The sequence below is a fragment of the Apteryx mantelli genome, chromosome 6 (genome assembly GCF_036417845.1).
Source record: "Apteryx mantelli isolate bAptMan1 chromosome 6, bAptMan1.hap1, whole genome shotgun sequence".
In the NCBI taxonomy this organism is placed as follows: Eukaryota; Metazoa; Chordata; class Aves; order Apterygiformes; family Apterygidae; genus Apteryx; species Apteryx mantelli.
Window position 1 is genome coordinate 43,008,605 of NC_089983.1, and position 22,309 is coordinate 43,030,913.

A 22,309-nucleotide genomic window follows, 5' to 3' on the forward strand; every position below is an offset into this window, starting at 1 on the left:
CCACAGAATGTCAGTGTTACACCCTGGGAATGGGAGACGAAATAAGAGGGTAAAGTATAATCAGATTAGTTCTTGATTTAGTGACTCAGCAACGCTATTTAAAGTATGTTATATGGTAAACACTTTTCCTTCAGAACTATGCTGACTTCTCTTTTTAAAGTAACATCTACTAATCCAGGTTAATTGGCTTTCCTGGAGCACTTCTACCCAGCTAGCAGAAACCAGTGTACCTTCCGGAAGGATAATAAAGTAGTTGGCACACGAATTACCAGCTGTTTAAGGATTTCCACTATGAAGATAACTGTCTCTGTGACTTGAATGCAGCACTTGGGAATTTTTAGATTTCAGCTCAAAGTAACTGTATGCTTGTCAGTGACTAGACTGACAATTTTGGTCCTCTTTTCTTCCAACCTGAGACCAGTTGTTTGTTGCTTCAGCATGTTCTCTTAGGGAGTGTTTTCACAAAAATATTCTAATGTGACATCTATTGAACTGGAATAAATGGCAGATATGGTGCTGTAGACAATGAAGAATTGAGGAAAATAACTGGAAAATCTTCAGTTGTTATATAAGGAGACTACTGGAACTTTTAAACATACACGGAAGAAATAGACATTAATTGCCAAAAAGACATGAATCCTGTCATGATAAATGAGGAGGTACACTAATTGGATTGCCCTAAAGAGGGTAGAAACAGCAGAAAAAAATACAGTTCTGTTATAATATCTATCAGCATTGTCTTGCAAGAAGCTTGTAAATGAGCTTTTGCGTACACACCCCATTAAACACATTACCATGGGCTATGTGGGAAAGGTTTTAGGTACCCCGCTGTTAAATGACTGACTATGCAAAGAGGGGGCGGCTTGCAAGGAAGTCAAACCCTTTTGCCAGCCTGGTGAATTTCCTGTGTTCTGTTGATTTTACAGTGAATTCGAATTTTGATACTATGGTCTACAATTGGCAGGGGGAGAGAGAAGATGGTTTTAAATTTGTGATTGCTATGAACAGTTTCTGAAGTAGTCTGGTCAACTGTAACTGTCTTGAAGGAAACAGTTACTACTTCATGGTTCACCCACAGTGGGAATAAGAGGATCATACCTGTCACTTTGTCATCTGTGGTTTAGCTTTCTTTCACTGTGAAGGAGGAAACACTGAATGGTATTATGCTGAATGATTTCAATATTAATGACTGATCCAAATTTTATTTTATTCTCCATGTTACAGTTCAGTTCTAGTTCATTTTTCAGAGCGAGAATAACTTTGGATCTTTTTGGAATTTCAAAGTCCTAGTTCTAACTTTTAGAAAATACCATTTTTTTCTATTGATTGTTATAGCTAATTTTTGAAAATAATTTCCATCAGACTGTAAGTAGGTATATGTAAATGACACCAAGTTAGTTAGTCACAATATGAAGCTCCAAATGACAGCAAACCCTAACAAGAACTCCCCAAAGCCTGTGGAGTTGTCTGAGATGCAAAATGGCTTGTTCAGGGGCCTTTCCGGGGTGCTAACGGAAGGGTTTAGGACAGCAGGTTTCTATATCCTACAGCTGGCTTAAGTGACCAGAATGTACTTAGAAAGAGTGCTTGTTATGTTTATATGTCTAAGAACTTGGATAGATGAAAAAATGTCATGTTAGTTTTGGTGTAGTTGATTATTTGTGAGGAAGGGCAGTGTACGCAGCTGAAACAGCTTTCACCCCTCCCTCAGGAATGAGGACTGTCTATCCTCCCTAATCTCGCCGGTAGGCTAGGGTGAACTTAGCCCTGCAATTAATACAGTTACAAGTGGTGACTAGTGTGGATTTGCTAAGAATGTTTGTATTCTTTTGTTTTGCTTTTAAAAAGCCAAAGAATATACTTGGAACTCGCAGAAGTGCCCAAATGTGAAAAATTGTTATACTCCAAATGTTGTTTAGTCGAGAGCCAGAATCGGGCTATGTTCTTTATAACTTGCCTTCTTGAGAGCAGTCATATTGCCTTGAATCCAGGATTATGAAGTTGACTGCTAATTTTTATAACATCTGTCTAGTAGTTTTATCTGTTATGCCTCTGGTTATTTGTTAGAACTTGATTTAAATGTTTTTTGGAGGTTAGGGGGAAATTAGGTGGTTTTTCAGTATCTTCATATTGTGACTAACTAACTTGGTGTCATTTACAAATACCTATTTATAGCCTGATGGAAATTATTTTCAAAAATGAGCTATAACAATCAACAGAAAAAGATGGTGTTTTCTGAAAGTTAGAACTAGGACTTTGAAATTCCAAAAAGATCTAAAGTTTTGTCAGTGCATGAAATTCCTGTGGAAAAACAACGTGCCGCGCTGATAAAGCGGAGACTTACTCTGTTAACGTTTCTTGCTCTTTCCCATTTCACTTTTTTGTTCAGTCAACTTACCTAATGTTAAGATTATGCATCTGGCCCAGGCTTTTAAGTTTAACTTTAAATATACCATATTTATCTCAAAGTAGAGAACTTTTTTTTGCGAGTTTATCAGTATGCTTTGTTTGGCAGTTATTTCTGCATAGTAAGTTTTGGTTCTCACTCACTTTCATTTCATTCAACATGAGAATTAGGGGGGATGTGCGTGTGTGAAAGAGTACAAAAATGAACAGAGCATATTACCAGAAAATATTTCTAAAATATGGTGCAATTCAAAGTGAGGTGTAGCTCCTTTTAAATTGGCAAGATCCTATCATACTCCTTACTTGTTTGGCATTTTGGCATGGACAGTGAGGTGGATTGAGAACTGGCTGAATGGCAGAGCTCAGAGAGTTGTGATCAGTGGCACAGAGTCTAGTTGGAGGCCTGTAGCTAGCGGTGTCCCCCAGGCGTCAGTCCTGGGTCCGGTCTTGTTCAACTTCTTCATCAATGACCTGGATGAAGGGACGGAGTGCACCTTCAGCAAGTTTGCTGACGATACAAAACTGGGAGGAGTGGCTGATACACCAGAGGGCTGTGCTGCCATTCAGAGAGACCTGGACAGGCTGGAGAGGTGGGCAGAGAGGAACCTCATGAAGTTCAACAAAGGCAAGTGCAGGGTCCTGCACCTGGGGAAGAATAACCCCATGCACCAGTACAGGTTGGGGGTTGACCTGCTGGAAAGCAGCTCTGCGGAGAAGGACCTGGGAGTGCTGGTGGACACCAAGTTAAGCATGAGGCAGCAATGTGCCCTTGTGGCCAAGAAGGCCAGTGGTATCCTGGGGTGCATCAGGAAGACTGTTGCCAGCAGGCGCCTCTACTCAGCCCTGGTGAGGCCACATCTGGAGTAATGTGTCCAGTTCTGGGCTCCCCAGGACAAGAGGGATGTGGCACTACTGGAGCAAGTCCAGCGAAGGGCTATTAAGATGATGAGGGAACTGGAGCATCTCTCTTATGAGGAAAGGCTGAGAGAGCTGGGCCTGTTTAGCCTGGAGAAGAGAAGGCTGAGAGGAGATCTTATCAATGTGTACAAGTATCTGAAGGGAGGGTGTCGAGAGGATGGGACCAGACTCTTTTCAGTGGTGCCGAGCGACAGGACGCGAGGCAACGGGCACAAACTGAAACACAGACACTTCCATCTGAACATGAGGAAAAACTTTTTCACTGTGAGGGCGACAGAGCACTGGAACAGGTTGCCCAGAGAGGTTGTGGAGTCTCCATCCTTGGAGATATTCAAAAGCTGTCTGGACACAATTCTGGGCAACATGCTCTAGGTGACCCTGCTTGAGCAGGGGGGTTGGACTAGATGATCTCCAGAGGTCCCTTCCAACCTCAGCGATTCTGTGATTTTTTTTCTGTTTGCTTTCTTTCCTACTTACCTACTCACTTTTAGGCTATTTGGAAAATTAATTGCAAAATAGAGCTGTTTCATCTTATAGTTTTCTTAATACTTTGCTCTGAATAATTTGGATAGATGCCTTTTATAGGCTTGGGCAAAGAATGAAGTTTAGGGTGCAACAGATTACATGGCTGCACCTTTTTCTCTTTTGGCGCATGGATTAAAAGTACCTCTTTTTAACAAGACATGTTGGGATGTCGTCTTGTTTGTTACTGCTTTTTTGCTATTCCTGATAAATTTTGGTGTTCAGATGCTTGTCTACAAAGCTGACGCTATCATCTGTAGTGTCACTAACTATTATATTGCTTTGTTGCTTAAATAACAAGCAGTCCTTATTCTGTAATTTCTACTGGTCTGTGACTACACATTAAACTGTATTGGTATTGTAATCTTATGAAATAACTTCAAGCACTCTTAAAAGACAACTTTTCTCAAGGCTATGCACACAATTTTCTGGCCCACTCTCCTTGGTTTGTGTTAAGTTGAATTAAAAAAAGAAAAAGAAGAAAAAAAAAAAGATACCTGTCTTCAGGAACTGGAGGGGAACTGCATTAATCTGTGCCCTCACTAGGCTCAGGATTGCAGGATATCCTTAGCTACGTTTCCCCTGCAGTTTGCCCATCGCATTCATTTCCTATTCCAAATCTGGCTATGGAATAAGTTGACTTGCTGCCAAACAGTGGTCAAGTTCCCCAGGAGATGTTAAACTGCGTTTTGCAGGTGGATGAAATAACTTTGTAACAGTTCTGTTAGCCTAAGGCCAACTAAGTTTTTTGTGTGGGAGTTTTCACGGTCCATAGCCTTTTCAGTTTAAAGACAAGTTTAGACAGGAATTCTCAAATTAAGCAGTTCTGCAGGATGCAAAATGATGGTAATGTGTTTATTTAAAATGGTAGTGAGGCAGATTTTAGGATGAGCAAATAATACCATGTGAAATAATACTGTGTGAAACTGGGTAAGCCGTGAGCTGGGCTGTGCAGCTTGGCATTGCAGATGGTGTGGTGGTAGCAAGCAATGGGGTTAGCTGTTCAGCCACCACCCTGTTAACGGCGAATGTTAGTGACAGTGGCGGGAAGAAGCTGGCTGGTTGTTCTGTGAAAATTGCCCATGCTATTTAGCCTTTTCTACTTCTTTTAGTCTTACCTGCTGATTACTGTTAACACCCACAATCATGATACTGTGTTCAAGAATAAGTATGAAGTTTCCTTGATTTGTCTGCCTTTTACCCACTCACAAGGGTTTCAGTTATTCATAGTCTTGATTACATAGCTTGTTCACTTTTTCCACTTAGCAGTATTGATTTTTATATTCTTTCTGCCATATATTGATCTGTCATGTAGGTGGATCAAATACTTTCTTTTTAAAAGTTGTAGTCCAAATACACAGAGTGGCTATTAGATTTCTATAGCAGTAAACAGCTGTTTTGCGAAAATTACTGTGAATCTGTGTCCCCACCTTCCCCTTCCCAAATTAGCTTCCAAGTGCTTTTTCATTCTGGTAAGATGTCTCTTTATATCAATATTTTAATATCAGTATTAGAAGACTACAGTATTTAGTTGTTTTTTTCCAGATACTCTGCGTATGTCCTAATGTACGCTATATTTCTTCCTCTTACTGTTCCCTGAGTCTTTTATTCCTATACCATTCCTATTTTATTCCATACCTTTTTTTCTAGATTTTCCTCCTTCTGCATTGTGTTTTTTGTATCTGTTAAGTTCTTGTTCCACGCTTTTGCCTTTGACTTCTGGATCCCATTTGTGAATCATTTTGTTTTGATAAATACTACTTTTATCCTTCACTCCACTGGACCATATCTATGTTTAAAATATATTAAAGCAGTATATATCATTAGCACTAAAAATTTAATCTTCTGATCTTCAGAGAACAAAAGAAAATTAACAGTTAAAAAGAAAAGTATCTACTTTATGGCTCCTTTGAATAAATAACTCTCCTTTTATTTGGAGAAAAAGATCATAAGATTTCTAAATTTAATATCCTGTTCTTATTTACTCTCTCATTTGCACAAGAATTGGGGTACTCAAAAAAAAAATAGGGATGCAAAATAGTATGTGGCAAAACTACAACTGATGTTTGGGCAGATGAATCTCTTCAGCTGTATAGAGGAATTTTCTATTACAGATCAGAAAACTTCTTTGGTTCTAGAGTTGTGGAAAGCAGAAAATGTATTATAAATACATAATTATTTTATGTAGTTAAATGTAAAAATAGTGTGAGTTCAACATACCAAATACTTTCATCTTGAGACAAGAATAAATGAACAAAGAACAATACTTTCTTTCATCTTGCTTTGCTTGATCCCACTTTAATTTTACAGTTTAGTCTGATGATGGTCAATTTTTTTTTTTTCCTCTCAGTGCGGTTTCGTGGGTTTTGTTTTTGGGGGTTTTTTGTTTTGTTTTGTTGTGTGTGTATGTTTTAGCTTACCCAACTGTCTTCATTACTCTAAGAAAACTGAACAAAAGAACAAGAGAAGAAAAAATAAGAGGCAATTCAGTCTTCTTGAGCTGTCACTCGATACACAGACTCCTATGGCTGTTTATTGCTTTCCGTGCAAAGAAAGTATTGTATCTGATCAAAAGGATAGGTAGATGCAATCACCAACAGACGGAAGAAAAGAAACAGGTGATTTACGGTGTTTTGGGTATACGATAGAAAAGGTGGAAACCCAAGGTTCTGTGCCAGTGCAGAACCTGATTGTGGTGGAGGAGATGCAGGAGAAGGTTTTTGATCTGGCTGAGAGCCATCCCCTCTTCTGGGAATGGGATTTTTATTTCCAGATGACTGAACATCTCTTTCTCTGATAGTGCTACTTGAATATGGATTTAGGTCTCACTACGGGAGTATTTGAGTAATATGGCAAGGGTTTGCATGCCAGATAAGCCTAATGCCTGCCTTCCTTGTAAATGATAAGTTCTTTGCTCCTGATTACTCCCCTACTCCCCCTTCCCCATCCCACCCCCCCCCCCCCCGACTTGATTTGATAGATCCAGCTGATTCTTGTAGTTTGGGCAGTTCCACGAAGAAGGAATTTTTGTCTTGTGTATTTTGTGCTGGAGTCGGGATAAAAGCTCTTTTAGTTTTATTGTAATATATCCCCAAAACTGCTGGTGGTAGGTGCATATAAGGGACATGTATTCATTATTATTTAGGCAGTGTATGATTACTTGAGTAATTACAAAGCACGCGTTTTTTGTTTCTTCAACTTGAATGTAAGATACATAAAAGTTGCTGTTTGCTATGTGTGTTATAAAATACGTATGAAGACCAGTCCCATGTCCAGAGGAGCTGGCATGTGAGGTTGAACAATGTAGGGAATGTTTGTGCAAACAGCTGTTAATGACCAAGTCTTGCACAGAGTGCTTGTATGTATTCCAGTCTCGTTCTTGTATCTGTTGTGTAATTCTCTCTGACAGTGTCCGTTGCATTATTAAGCATTTTAACTTTTGATTTGTAGATCTGAAGAAAACACTTGCTGTCTTATTGGATAATATCTTGCAGCGCATTGGGAAGCTGGAATCAAAGGTGGAAAATCTTGTGCTTAATGGAACAGGAGCAAACTCTACCCACAATACCACCACTCCTGCTCCCAGCCTAGGAGCAGCTGAAAAGCTTAATGTAGCAGGTGAGTATGGCAATTGTTTAGAACACTTATGGGCTGTTTAATCTGTGTTTTCTCTCTATGTATGCTCTTTTCCAAGCAACAATATGGTTTTTCAGTTGCAAAGACTGAAATGTCTTTGAAAACAAAATTGAAAGACTAACCTATATCAATAGCAATTCTAAGTCCATTGGTCTTTTACAAGCTCAAAGGAAGTCTTTCTACTATGGCAACTTGAACATGCTGAAGAAAACATTCTCTGCCAAAGGGGAACAGTCCACCTTGCACGTTTTTTAGATATTTTTACATCTTTCTACATCTACTACTTTAGTATATGTTTCGTACTTTCAGTGGTTGTACATTAGAAAGGTGAAACTAGGCAGATATTGTCTCTCTAAGCCTAATTACTTGGTCAGTAGGAATCTACTCTGTGCAGATACTCAGATTGCATATGCAATTTTTTTTATTGTTACCCAAAAGAAAACACTTACTAATTGTCATTATATTACCAGTTATGATGTAAAAATGTCCCTTCCTCCTCTGCCCCAAAAAAGCACTTATTAATCAGTAGTACAACCATAATTATCATGTAAAAATTTCCTTCCTATTCTGCCCAGTAGCTCTTACGATTTGATACATAGAGATGATCCACCTGGTGTCCTCAGCTTAAGCAGATGTGTTCTTTAAAATGTCATTTGAAATTGTCATGTTTAATTTTGTTTTCAGTGAATCGGCTGTTTGCTACTCTTACAGCTTCTCAAAGCATTAGAGTTATAACCTAGGGGTGGCAGAATGCCTCGCTGGCCTCTTTACTCCCATGTCTCAGTTCTTTATTATTCCTGATGTTGTGTGCTCTGAATAGATCTTGCCATTCACACTGCCTTGTCTGTTGCCCTGCCCCTTTCTCTGCCACCGAGTCGAAAAGATATTGACTGCTCTGACCCATAGGAAAATCTGCCTGTGCCCTGCAGATGATCTTTGCAGCCTTCAAAAAGGGAGCAGAGCAGCATAGCTAGGCCAAGCTGGCAAATAGGACTATAGTCATACTCCTAAGTCTTGCTTATGCTTCAGTTTCCTATCAAAATCAGTATCTCTGAGGACATTATGTTTTTAATAGATAAATGAAAATAGAGAAGCAGATGCAACCTTTGGTAGACTAATGCAATGAAAGGAAGCGGGGAGTGTGGTAAGCAAGTGATTACCTGATTACAGCATAACTGAGTTAATGTATGTCAGCCCCTCTGTAGTAACTGTATTTATCCCTATAAGGAAATCTGAAGTGTGTTATTGCTTGCCAAGAGAGATCTTTGTCCCTCTTTTACCTCGTAATAAAAACGTGCTCATAGGCAGGTACCACAGTGATATGCTTGTGTGATATATACTGCTTACCTTGCGGTAACTTTTTTTTTCATCATATTTCTGGCCTTAGTTAGATTGAAAGCAGATTAGAAATGAGTAACTGTAGATATATAGCACTTGCAGTCTAGTGGGCCATATTACATCCACAAAGGATGCAATATGAAATCTTAGTTGCAGATGGGAAGTGAGCTAGTATAGTATTGTTACAGTTTCTGGGTTAGCTTTAAAATTAAAAAGTCCCGTATATTTTCCTTTTGTAGTTGGATAAAAAGGAGACTTGATGCTGTAATTTCAATAGATTTGCAGATCAGTTGGAAGAAGCAGTTGTCAAAATTAGCTTTTCTCTTGATTAAAAAAAATCGTGGGACAAAACCCAAGATCCCCTGGGACAAAAAAGTAAACTCATGTACTTGCATATTATCTTTATAGGTGAGGGCCATTGTTCAGACAATTTAACCTGGCCAGGAAACATCTCTTTTCAGTTCTTAGGGTAAATGAATTTTGTTTGTTCTTGGAGTTTGCCGGTTTTCTTGGAGTTTGCCAGGTCTCTGTTCGGGGGATGTAAATGTTCAGGTATATCCAGGCGGGATAGTAATAATGTATAGATTAGAGCTTGAGGCTAATCCTCACATACTTGTTAGTTAAAATGCCTACTGTTCATCCATTTGAAGCAATAAGGTGGAGATTCATCTCATCAGAAGTGACCAAGTGGAAGTGAAAAACTTGTTTCTGCTCCTGTCTTTGTGGCATTTTCCTGACAGTAGCAAACTCTAGAAGCCATTTAGTTATAGAGGTAAAATCATGACACAAACATTCTCTCTGTTTTTCAGAAAATAAGCTAGGTAAGCAAACCTTGTGAGATTACAGTAGCAGCTGTAGTGTTGGTCTTGTCTGTAATGTTTCAGCCGTGTCCTTTTTTTATTATGCTAGAGTAATTGAGACGTCTGAAGATGCCTTGCTCAAGAGCAAAACGTATTTTTGTTCTAATTTGAAACTGGGTATCATAGCAGGCTAGATTTGTCAGTTTGAATGTGCCATGAGTTTTTCTTCATTGTGTGTTTTAAGTATTAGTAACACTTTTCATTTAAAAAAAAATGATACTGTTAATCTGCAATCTAAGAGAAACCAAAATGATTCTGATGAGTCAACATTTCTCCTTCAAAAGCCTCTCTGCAAATGGGATTTTTATTTTATTAGGTACATTGCTGGACTCAAAGTAATCCTAAGAACAGTATCCGTATGTCACAGGTGGAGGGTCACAGTAATGCAGGAATCCAGGACTAATCCCAGAGGTCAAGCTGGTGAATTCAATCTAGGTCATGGTCTGTGTGGTTTCTGTCTGACTTAATGAACACAGCAGATGTGTCCATGACTAAAACTCGTGGACTGCAAAATTCCCATCTGTGAGATTAAGGACACTGGCCATCGGAGCAGACATGGAGTGTTTTGTTCCTAGACAATTAAAATACTACTATGAAAAAGGAGCATTTATAGTATTAGAATGTAAGGATGGTTTCCTAAGTCATATATACGTTGTATTTCAGTATGGCCCAGATGTGAGGTCGTATCCGACTACGTAAGTAATCCAGGTAACAATGCAGCGAGTGTATTTTGAGAAGTGGTTGTCAATTGCAGTTGCTGAAAAAGTGGTGAAAAATTAACAGCTCAGTATGTTTAAAAATGCTGACGTTTCTCAATAAACCAAGGTTAGAGGTATATAAGTTTTGCCCAGTATACGTTTTTATAGTAAAATATCTGTTAGTCTAAGCAAGTTCTTATTTGTAATAAACTTGTAAGATCACATCTTCTAATGTACTCCGTACAAGCTAAAATGACTTTCAGTTACCACTTTCCCTTGATACCACAACATGGAACCTATCATCCTTTTTCCTTAATAAAGGAAAAATAACAGCAAAAATCTTCTATGTACTTTTTGATACCCAGTTGATACTCAAAATACCCTCTCTTTTGTGACCAGTCCAGTCCTGTTTGCATATTCTTTTGTGGACATATGTATCCAGACTTTGAGAATGGTCATTGCAGCTGCCTAGGCAAATAAAGTAGTTCATGTCCCCCTAAGGAACGGACCTATTCTGTGTTTGTTAGTGGGCAGCAGTTGCCTGTAACTCAATGACAGTGCTAATGAAAGGATACACAGCCTTTACAGTCTTAACAATGTGAAAGCAGGTGAAGAATTTCCTCTGAACCTTATGCATGAGGAAAGACCTAATGCCCTTTATTAAAAGGAGCTGCGAAACCATCAACCACTGTTTGCAGTCAGAATGTCATTTGGAGGATTACCCAATGTCATCCAAAACCTTAATCAATAACTTCTGTAGGTCTTCTTTATGAAGCAGCAGTGGAAGAAAGATTAGGTTTCATGAGGAAGATAAAAACCCACCAGGGAAGTTCCTGACTATCAAAGATTTTCTTTTAAGATGGTGTTCAACAGCAGTTAGGTAAGATGGACCACAAAGTTTGGGAAGATCCAGATGAGTGTTGGATGGGAGGTTTTATAACCTGTACTACTGTGCTAAAATAATCTTTTATAAATTATATCACAAAGGAATGAACAGTACTCTCTCTAGAAGAGCCTCTCAGTGAAGGGGAAAAGGAGGCACTGGCATGGGAAATGATCAAACTGTCTTGGCAATTTGGAAAATTTTACCTACCTTTCTTTTAGGATTATTAATACACCCATAAGTTGAATAAACTTGGGGGATGCCAATAGCTATCATGACTATTTATATCTACTTCTTGTAACAGCCTAATAAAAATGTTTATGGCTTCTTCAAACCAGTTTTGATCAATCCTTTAGCCTGTGCTTTGACCACAGTAGCCTAAACGGCACGAGCAGTTTATATTTGATACTTATCACTTGTTACAGGGCCTGTGACCTTTTTTTTCCTTTCAGTAGAGTAGCCTCTTCATTATCATACTGCAACCTAAGATATGCTGGTATTTGAGGTCTACCTAGAATAAGTAAATAGTGTTCTTTGACCAAGACTTTAGAATAATATTTTGGGCTGGAGTACAAATGTTCACTATTAAACAGTTACGTAAAGTTTGGGGACTGTGTTGGACTAAAGTTATTCATCATTTTCCAATGGTCTCTTCATCAGTTATGCTCCTTATTTGGCAAGGCATGGAGAAAAATGGCATTTTTTTAGTTGTGCCATCTGGCTGTCAAGAATGGTATAGAACTGAGGCAGCACTGGTGATATCTGTATAGGAATATATCACTCTGTAGTGGTATATAGAGCCTTTGGCAGATAAAGGGATCTGAAGAAAATCCATCTGGATTAAGCTCATTCATGATAAGAAGGTGATAACAGTTGGTAGGAGGAAATGTTGAGGATTGAGCAAGGACTGTAACTCAACTCTCCTTGAACTATGTAAACTGGAACTTTTGATTCATTTTTTACTTTCCATTTCGAGACCAGAAATCTGTTTCTTCCTCATCAGGCACTCAGACAACTAACATTGTCAATTTATATGCAGACTGTAATGCGTATTCATATCGTCATTGTATTTAAGTTTAACATTTGCAATGTGTTGCTACACCTGGTTTCTTCCTCTGAATTTAGTTCTGCAGGATCTTTTACTGAGAAGCCTAAGAGCAGCTTCTCTTCTTTTAGATAGTCTGAAAGGATAAGAGAGCATGAGTTCTTAGTGTAACAAGTATCTCTAATCCTAATCCCAATGAAGTAGAGGATGGGACTTCTGCTGAAGGATGAGGTGAACTAGTGGACTGCATAGGTTGGGTTAAGAATCAAAGCCAAGGAGCACCTTGAATAGCTTGAGTATAGCTTGACCAGGTATTCTCTTTTCTTTTTCTTTTTTTTTTGTTTTAGAAGCCATGAGTAAAATTATAAAACTTACTTTCCTCTTTCTTTCCTTCTCAAAAACCTTGAACAACCCTGTTGTGGTGATATTGATGATATCTTCAACTGCTTTTTCAGAACCTCCATTTGGTTTATGAAAGCGTGAATTGTTAATAAAGATGCTTGTAAAGCTTCAGCTAGGTGGTTTGAAAGTCTTTCCTCTGTTTTTACTTGTCCAAGTTGTATTTTAAAAGATCTTAAGAGGTTTGGTAGCCATTTTCTCTGGATTTGTGAGAAATAATACACCCTAATATACACAAGAAAGTACTAATCTGAGCTTTGAGTGTCCTGCACATAAGAATTTTCACCAACCTTTAAAAAAGGAAGTTTCAAGCGACTGCCACTAGTAGTAACACACGAGGTAAATCTTAACTTGCTGTCTTGGGGAGGATTAGGCAGGATCTGGGAAACTTGAAACCATGGCACTTTCAGGCAGAATTTGTCTACAGTGCTGCTTCTGTTGCAGCTGAATCTTTGGCTCCATGTGACAGGCATGAGATTAGCTTAATTGAGGCAGCTTGGCTTTTAAAAGTTATGTTTTTCTAAGATAACTGTAAAAGAGGTCCATGCTGATTTTTGTGGGGCAGTATTGCACTAAGCATAGTTCATCAGATAGGACAATCTCTTGCACAAAAATAATCAAAGAATCTGCCTTCTCTTTGATTCATGTGATTTTTGATAAGCAGGTTTTTTGTTTGTTTTTTTAATCACTCACTGTTGCCGTGTTCTTCAGGCAGCTATGGGGAAGCTTGATTTAATGAAACTGAAGGAAACTGTTGCAATTCCTCTGTCTTTAACACACTACGCAACAATAGTGTTGTTAAAATTATGAATATGCAAGTTGCCAAACAACATTTCTTAATAAAAATGTTGATTTAGAGCAAGGCCCAAGATATTCAGAAGCCATTGTCATCACTGTACTTCTGTGCTTTTTGAATGAAAAAATAAATTTTTGATAAACATAACTAACATTTTTAGATAGTAAAGTTGCACTGAAAACTGTGCCAGATTGGTTGTTTACAAAATGTTCTTTTACCTTGAAAAGTGTCACTTGGAGATTTTAATTGCATACCTTTGATCCCATAAAAGTGAGCAAATCAAGGTTCATGTCAGGTGATTCCCCCCCCCCCACCCATATGTTCTTGATACTTGAAGAACTCCTTTTTTCAAAGACTAAGAACGGTTAAATATCAGGATGCTGTATTTAGTACTCCTCAGAAAGGGGGAATATTTTGGGCATATCTATTCATAGCATCCATAGCTTTTCTACTTTACATGTTAGCTTGTTCTGCTGTATTGGATGTTGAGCTGTCTTTTTCCTGTAATAACTTTGGTTTTAACATGATTAATAATATATGCTTTTTTTGAAATTGCTTTTGTGTTGTTTCCTTCCAGTAGATCTAAACTACAATGAGCAGGAAAAAAAAAGAAAAAAAACGACAAGCTTTAAAAGTCACTCATTATGATGCAGCCTTTGATATTTACTTGTCATCTAAGAGATGATGGCTTGGATTCTTGTCTGGTATTTGGCATCCGTCGTGGATATGTAGCAAGGCAGGTTGACGAATCAGCTTTGGCAATGCAGCAAGCAGGCATTTATTTTAATGTTACTGTGATAAGAAGGACCTTTGTCTTGGTGGTATTTCAGTCTGCTACTTCCTGCAGAGGTTAAGCTGATACACTAAAACCTTTTAGGTGGAGAGAAAGACTTGGATAGCTTCACAATCAGCTGATTTGTTTCTGTGGCTCTTTCCCATGAGCTTTGTTATATGTGTAACGGACTTGTTAAAGAGTCTTCAGCTATAGTTTGCCTCATTCTTTCAGTACTTGCAGAGATGAACTTGATAAAAAGTGAAACTATTGCAGATTATTTAGAACTTCCAGGGCTGTCCTCCTATCCTAGGAGTACTGCAGTTGGTTTTTATTCAGTTAAAATAGTATGTGCAATCTTCTCTATGGTCGTGCCTTGAAAGACAAACAAATTTTCCTAGGAGAAACATCACTGTGTACTAGACATAGCAGAACGTGGACCATGCTGATTCTGATAGCCCAGATTAAAACTTTCTTAAGGTAGTGCTTTGCTTTGACTTATATTTATTGTTACTTATCCAGGGTATTTTTTTCCACACTATATGTAATACCAAGCAGCTTTTCCTATTTTGCTGTCTCTTTGCCTCCTGTAAAGGCAGTAGCGTGGAGCTGAGAGAATCGGGTATTTTCAAGCCTCTTGTTGCAGCACAGCATAATGACGGTGCAGTAGACTGCATGTGAATCTTTTCCACTGCAGTGCTGAAGGGGGCTGTAAGTGGTCCCCTGGGCTGCATTTTGATTAACCACTTAACTACTACTTGAATTCTCCTAACATTGCACTGATTTCAGCGGTGTTAATGGAACACAGCAGCACAGCTGGTGTGAAGATGGGCTAGCAGCAGCAAAGTTGATTTTCTCTAAATCATATTAATATTTCACTACTGACATTTCTAAAACATTAGTAGAAAGTATTTTGTCCTCTGCATTTCAAATCTTTTAACCTTCAGCTCATTTCTTTGAATATGTTGATAGTGCTTTCAGCTCATGCTGCAAATTCTCTCTTTAAAGAAATATTACCTGCTGGAGAGGAAAAATGTGAATTGATTTGCAAATGTATTAATAAGTGGGGGAAGGGAAAGGAGCCCTTATAGAAACTAAAACAACCTTAACTAGAATGTTGTGTCTAACCTTAGTTACCTGATTTCTGTCCTGAAATAGAAACAACAAGGAAAGGGTTCCATGAATTCAAGTAAGAATAGAACTTTTATTTAACAATCACAACCAGTAAAAGAACAGATAGAGATAAAACTGTTAAATAGATCAGTCAGATATGTTTACTCTGTCCTATTAACATTAAGGAGGCTCCTGATGTTAGAAGACCTGTCCGTAGGAAACACTTGGAATTGGACTGTTATCAGTCCTGTACATCATTGCAAGGTATTCTAATATATTTTTTTGCCCTGGTCTAAAAATCTGTTCTTCTTAGCCTCAAGATTCAAGATTGTATAACCTTTTAGGTAATGTTAAACTTTGCAAGATGTTTGCATTTTCTGAAGAAATAAGAGTTGGTCCTTGGCAGACTGGATAGGCTGCTAATGGATGTCACAGTGTGCAATTTTCATAGTGTCGTGGCTTTAAACAATACTGCTATTTTAAAAATTCTATGACAAATTGAATACCTATTGGACAACAATCACTATTGAATAGTTATGCAAGAGCATCTCTTGTCTGTAGTTATACCTATTATTTAGCTTACTGTCTGTCGTAGTGGATTATTTCTAGGCTTCATAACTGATGGGGAAGAGTTGAAGCAGAATGCTTGAGCCCTCATGAAGCACGTCTGAAGGATGTGCATAAAGCAAAGGGTAAAATGTGCATATAGCACTTACTAATATTTAACTGTTTTGTTAATGAGTAACTTGGAAGCAAGCAAAAAAAAAAAAATCGCAGGTTATGCTTTGGACTATATAGTTCTCTCCTGGGGTTTATAAAGCTTCACTAAAACAAACAAACAAAAAAGCCCCTGACACTCAGTTTAATTGCAGGAGCTGGTGTTTAGGAGTGCGCTGTCAAAGACATGTGACTTGAACCAATGTGTTTGTTCTTCTCCTTTGTTGCTGTGTGTGTGTATCTGCTCCAGCGCAAGGTCAGGTGGCTCAGCTGGAACCTGCGTGCCAGGTCGTTCATGCTGATGTGCCAGACTGCCCTGAAATAGCTGATGATTGTTCACAACCTCAATTTCACCTGCTCTGCTGTGCTCTAAAGATCTCTGATGCAGAGCTGTAACATCTTTAAACAGCTACAGCGACTTGCAAAGCATGAGTGCTTTCTAAACGTGGGGATTTGATTTTAGTTATTTTTATATTGAATGTTCCAGGACCTCACAAATGTGGCACTGTATTTGAAAAGGTTTTTAAAATCTGGAATTTGTTAGTTTTGTCAGTATTTTCCACTTCCACAGGATAATCTGTGAACTCTGTGTGCCCTTAGGTTTATAATATGGTCATATTCATATTAGAACAGCATTCAAAATGAAATAAGTTGTGCCTAACTTCAAAAACACTTAGGTGTCTGTAGAATAGAAAATAATATCATAGCTCATAGAGTGCTTAGAGAGAAAAAGGAAAGTGTGTGTGTTAGCTAATGTTGCTTTGTACTGACTTGACAGTTACTGTATATTTAGAGTTTTTGGCTTTAAGTACTAAGTGTTGGCTGGGAAAAGAGATCTCAACTTGCATTTTAAATGACAGAAACCCTAATTAAGGATTAAAAAATTTTAAATAGTTCTTCAAATACTGTTTTCCAACAAAAGTAACTTTAATGTCTGGCCTGATAATGTATTTTTCCCCTTCAGGAAAGAACTATCCAAAGTGAATTTGGTAAGAGCATAATAGTGCTATCTGGATGTTTTAACATGAATCCTCGTATTTAAAGAGGTTGGTGGCAGCTTCCTTGACTTCAGAGATTTTTACAGGAATGTCTCCCCTGCTCAGAGCTACATAGTTCAGTACTGCGAACTTAGGCAGGGATGGGGAAAGGAGCCTTTCTGTTGCCACAGGCTAATAGCTCTTATACAGGCTTCAGCAAATCCTCTGGGTGTAGTGAGCAGCTAGAGGAGCCGAAATATGATTCTTCATATTGTGGACAGTAAGGAGCAGAAAAGCTGACAAGGAATGTTTCTCAGCCTACAACTTGCACTTGACTATGGCAACGATGACAGGGTTTTGCTTTAGTGCAAGTAATAGTTGACCTGAACCTTAAAAATTTTTCACAAGTGTACTCAGCTTTTTACATTTAATTCTCATGTATATGTTTAGAAACTAGTATGTTCAAAACCTGTGCGTTTCTGCTGGCACTGTGTTGCTTTGTACAGCCTTCCTTGATATATATGTATTTCCAGTCTGATTATGTTATCTAGTTTCCTATTTGCAGAAAAGGAAAGCTAGCTTGTCTGGGGAGCGTCTAGATGGAGCTGAGCTGCTTTTCCATATTATTGCTCCTCTTCTTTCACGTTCATTCCATCCTGTATGCATATATTGCTACATTTTGTTCTGCTCTGGATAGTATTTTATGTAAATCGCTTCCTGGGACAGTTTGTATCTAAGCTTCATAGAACTGTTGTCACTACACCCTTAAATGATCAGGAGTTGTGAGTGAAGCTAAGTGAAACTTGATATAGGTGTCTGGGCAAGCCGTGGTAAGGGGAACTGGATACTGAGTGAGAAGCTGGTAGGTAAGTTAAGCCTCATCTGAGTCTGTAAAGGAGGGTGGGAAAAGGTGTTAAATCTTGAGGAAAATAAATCCTAGCTTAGGTGGAAGTGAAGTGTAATTTGTTGCTGGCAAGGAGGGGGAATGATGCCAGCTGTTCTTGGAAATTCTAGTAGAGACATTAATACTTCAAGCGTTTTTACGTGGTTAGAGGTGATAATTGTGGATGTTAGAGTCCTACAGGTGTAGATTAGCCTGGGGACACCGTAGTACAGTGTGCTATATGTACGTAAATCATCACAGTGGAGGAACAGGAGTGGGGGCTGCTGTGGAAAAGCTTTGGTGCAGCTGGCCCCAGGGAGAGCGGCAGCCTGCGGATCCGGGACACATGCTGACGTACGTGCCTCTCGGCCCTTCTGCTGGTTGGCTTGGGGCAGGAGCAGAGGGAGCTGGGAGGGCTGGCGTGCTGCTTGGAAAGTATCTGCAGGTAGTATTGCCAAAGCTGATTTGAGCTGTTGAAGTATATGACGGGTACAAAATATGCGACGGTTAGATAAAGGCAGTCTTCATTCTTGCAAATAGTCTTTTACAGGAACTCTGGAGCACCTTTTGGACAAAGAACAGTAGCAATGTTTGCAAATGAGATTTGGGTACTATAACCTCTAAGGAACCTTCATTGTCATCTCTGTTCAGATCGCAGCCTGTCTGTGAAGACATGCTCTCTGTGCAGAAAATGTTTACATGTGACAAAAGCAAACAAATATCTAGACTACAGTTGTGTATGTACCAAAAATGAGTCCATTCTCTATATCTTGTGTTCCTCTCCTTTCTTCCATTCTTTGGTTCTTCAACATACCCATTTAAATTTAAAATTTAATTTAAATACAATATGATACAAGTGATCAACCTGGCACACTGAAAGCTTATGCTGTAAAATAAAGAATTATAGTTTGTGTTTATGTACTACCCTGTGCTTCAAGGGACTTCCCAAGAAGAGAAGTTTTCCTTGACTAACCCTCTGTGAAATGGAAAGCAATCATATAGTAGCATACAGCAGTGTGAGATAGACTATTCTTTTTTAAACGGTGACGTTCATGGATCATTCATGTTCTGTCTCTGCAGTTTGTAATGCAGGGTTAACCAGACCTTCCGATCAGTAGGATGGGAAGAACAGCAGCTTTTGAGTACTCTGCTGTTTTTGAGAGATGAGGAACTGAAGGACTAAGCATCAGGTCCAAGGAGGAATGACTGTCTTGCAGAGAAGGATTGTTTAGCCCAGAGCAAACAGAGAAAAGGCTGTTGAGTGTTATGTTTTCTTCAGTGACCATGGTAGGCTGTGCCAGTGGCACCTCCGGCAGCTGTAGCCCCTGGGGGGACTGCCATTCCCACTTCTGCTTTGCTTCCTCAGTAGTGCCAATCAACAAATTGCTTCTGGTTTGAAGTATTGCTTTTGAGCAAGGACTATTTTTAACTGACATCATATCAGTGATCTAAGAGTCAAATGAATGGCAGTGCTGGCGCAGTGAGGTGATAGCGGCTGAGGAAGGATACTTCTTAAGAAAGCACTGTTGCACAGCAAAAGGTATTTGGAATTCATGCTGAATACCATTAATAATCCCTTCTCTTCCAGAGTTTAATATCTAAAGGTCCTTTATCTTTCTGAAAATTATTCATTAGTCAGATGGTCTATAGATTTTGCAGCTACAAAAAAGGAAACTTTGAGTAAGACAAATGTAACTTGTCCGAATGCAGCTGAATTTGATAGAAAGACTTTTGTGTTGAACATAATTACCCAAACATTCAGTGTGTTCAACCCTATTTTCAGTAGGATGTCAAAAGTTGATCCTTGTCTTTCTTTTGAGATGCCATTTTATCTAGAAGTTGTAAGTGGTCAACATAAGATTTTCATGATTTTTTTTCACTTGGGATTTGTCATCTATAAGATCTAGTTGCATCACTGAACCAATTTTTGAATTAAAAGGAAGCGTGCCTCCTACTGCATCTCTTATATTGTCCTAATAAATTTAGGATATCTTAGGAAGATCCCAATTTGACATGCTTTATGAAAAGCTCTGTACTTGCTTTCTATTCAGGCTCGTGAGTTTGTAACTTAGTAAGTGATAGAATATCTATCATGGAATAATTGATAGGAAGAGAGGATAGAAAAGCAGGAAAAGGATAGGAAGAGAGAATATTTTGAAGGTGTTTACTGATTTCAAATTACAAAGTCATCTTAAAAACTACTGTGCTTCAGCATTATTGTCATTGGCAGTAAAGTTCAGTTTGTCAAATTACTGCTGCTGATGCAGCGACTGCCAAATCAGTGTCGTCTTCCTGGCATACTGCTTTCCCATCAGCTCTGTTTTGCAGCGTCTCACATTTCAAATTTTATCTTTAAAAGAAGCTGTTTGCAAAAGAATGGAAAATATTCAGCTAAATCAGGAAAAGTGTTTTGTATATAATGAAATGTTCTAACTCCAAACCACTGATCTTGTATTCCTACTCTATCCTAATGCTGGAGCTTTTTTTTACTGAGATCTGAAATCCTGGGTAAAGTTCTGTACTATAACTGCAAAAATGCCATAGCGTGACATGCTCCTCAGTTGATGCATGGTTGGCTTTAATAATCTTGATTTTTGCCCACGGGAAAAGCCAGAATAGTGCAGGTATAATTTAGATAGCTCTGGGACGGACTACCTAAATTAAAAACCTCTACTGCTTGTGACAAGAATCTCTCCACCACATCAGTCAATTTTCCTGCCTAAAGGTTTGTGTTAGAGGAGGGTTCTCAGAAGAAACCCCCATCCTGGAATTGGTGTGCTAATGATCTCCAAAGCTGCTCTTAACCTTTTTTGCTTGGCTCATGGACTAGAAGGGTTCTTGTTCCATTTTATACTCTTCATGTATTTTAAAAACCTGACATGATAAAATCGTAACAAAATATGCAAAAATAATGTGAATCACAAAAATTCTTGAGAGACTATAAGAAATGTTTCTCATGAGATGTGATGTAGTGTTACTCAGTTTTAAATTTAGATCAGATTACAGTGTTTATTAATTAGGTCACATACCTGGTGCCAAGTTGCTAGTCATGTGCATTTGATAAAATGATGACACTTGAAAATCTACTGTTCATATTTAAGAACAACTTACATCTTACAAATGTTTGCCAATCAGAAACTAATTGTTGTGATTTAGTAGTTTTAAGCACACTTAGATCAGGAGAGTGTTTTGCCTTGTATTATTTTTAGCATGAGTTAGCTTAATTTTTATTTCAGTCTGCATAGACCACTTTTTATAATTCAGCACTTCTACTGCAAGTCAGAGTTGAAAGCTATACAACCTTTTTCTTCTGTAGTCAAAAAAAAGCACAGTTTTAAATGTTGTAATATATTACACAGTAGGACTCTAGGGAATCTGCATGTGGATTCACAAAAATAAAAGGAAGGATTCATTAGGCTATCTGTCAGAACTGTAAGACAAGACTCAATTATGGCCTCTTTTTCTTTAGATCTCATAAATGGAGCCCAAGAACAGTGTGAATTGCCTCCTATGGATGGTTTTCCTCACTGTGAGGGGAAAATAAAGGTAAGCATAGTCTGTTCTTAATCTCGTTATGTGTATTCTGTTAAAAATTGAGCAAGTGTTGCAAGAAGTCACTAGTCAAACAATGGTGTAAAATAAGAACAACTGGGTGAAGAAAAGAGGGTGTTGAAGAGTGTGTGTCACTGCAGCACTCCCCACCTCAAGCCTTTGTAATACAACTGCTGCAGAGAAACATAGTTGCATCCTGTTAAGACAGGTATAAAATGCCATATTATAGAAGAAATGCCTTAGTATTCTTTTGCTCTCGTTATCTAGACACTTGGGGTTTTTTCCTCATTTTTAAAAAGTGCGGTCTCCTTTCTTACCCATTATGAGTCGTTTGATGTTCCCCCACACCAGGACTGGGGCTCTGTGTGCACCCCACTCCAACCCTGTCTCTGCTTTTGCTGGACACTTCCTTCCCCTCCTTAGCTAACATCTCTGTCTCCTTCTTCCCTTCCCTTTTCCTCCTTAAAGCATTCTGCCTAGTCTCCGCACAAGCTAGGCACCACACATCCCCTTCCTCCTCCTCATTATTCTCTCAGCCCTGGGTAAGAAGTTATTTAGGGTCCCAACACGGGAGAAGCAGCAAAGGTGAGATGGGATTTTGTTATGCTGCAAGTCAGCAACAGGTGCTGGTTTTCATTGCACAAGTTTGCTTTTCTCCTCGGTCTCCCAACATCAGCAGGGTCTGGTCTTCAAGATCTAAATTATTTTGGAACTGATTGTGTCATTTAAGTTTACTACATTACAGGTAGAAAACTACTGTCTTGATCAGAGTGACACCTTTTGTGAATTTACCC

At 38.6% G+C, this 22,309-nt stretch overlaps 1 protein-coding gene across 6 annotated transcripts in view; it reads left to right on the forward strand.

Moving 5' to 3' along the window:
* MGAT5 (alpha-1,6-mannosylglycoprotein 6-beta-N-acetylglucosaminyltransferase) overlaps window positions 1-22,309 on the forward strand; it is a 140,269-nt gene that overhangs the window by 49,792 nt on the left and 68,168 nt on the right. For all 6 annotated transcript variants that reach the window (XR_010884609.1, XM_067299359.1, XM_067299358.1 and 3 more), the window contains exons 3-4: window positions 7,297-7,464; window positions 21,433-21,509. Coding sequence is in view for 5 of the 6 variants with exons in the window: in XM_067299359.1 (XP_067155460.1) it covers window positions 7,297-7,464; window positions 21,433-21,509 (245 nt within the window). In the remaining variant the exon portion in view is untranslated. The remainder of the gene's footprint in view (window positions 1-7,296; window positions 7,465-21,432; window positions 21,510-22,309) is intronic.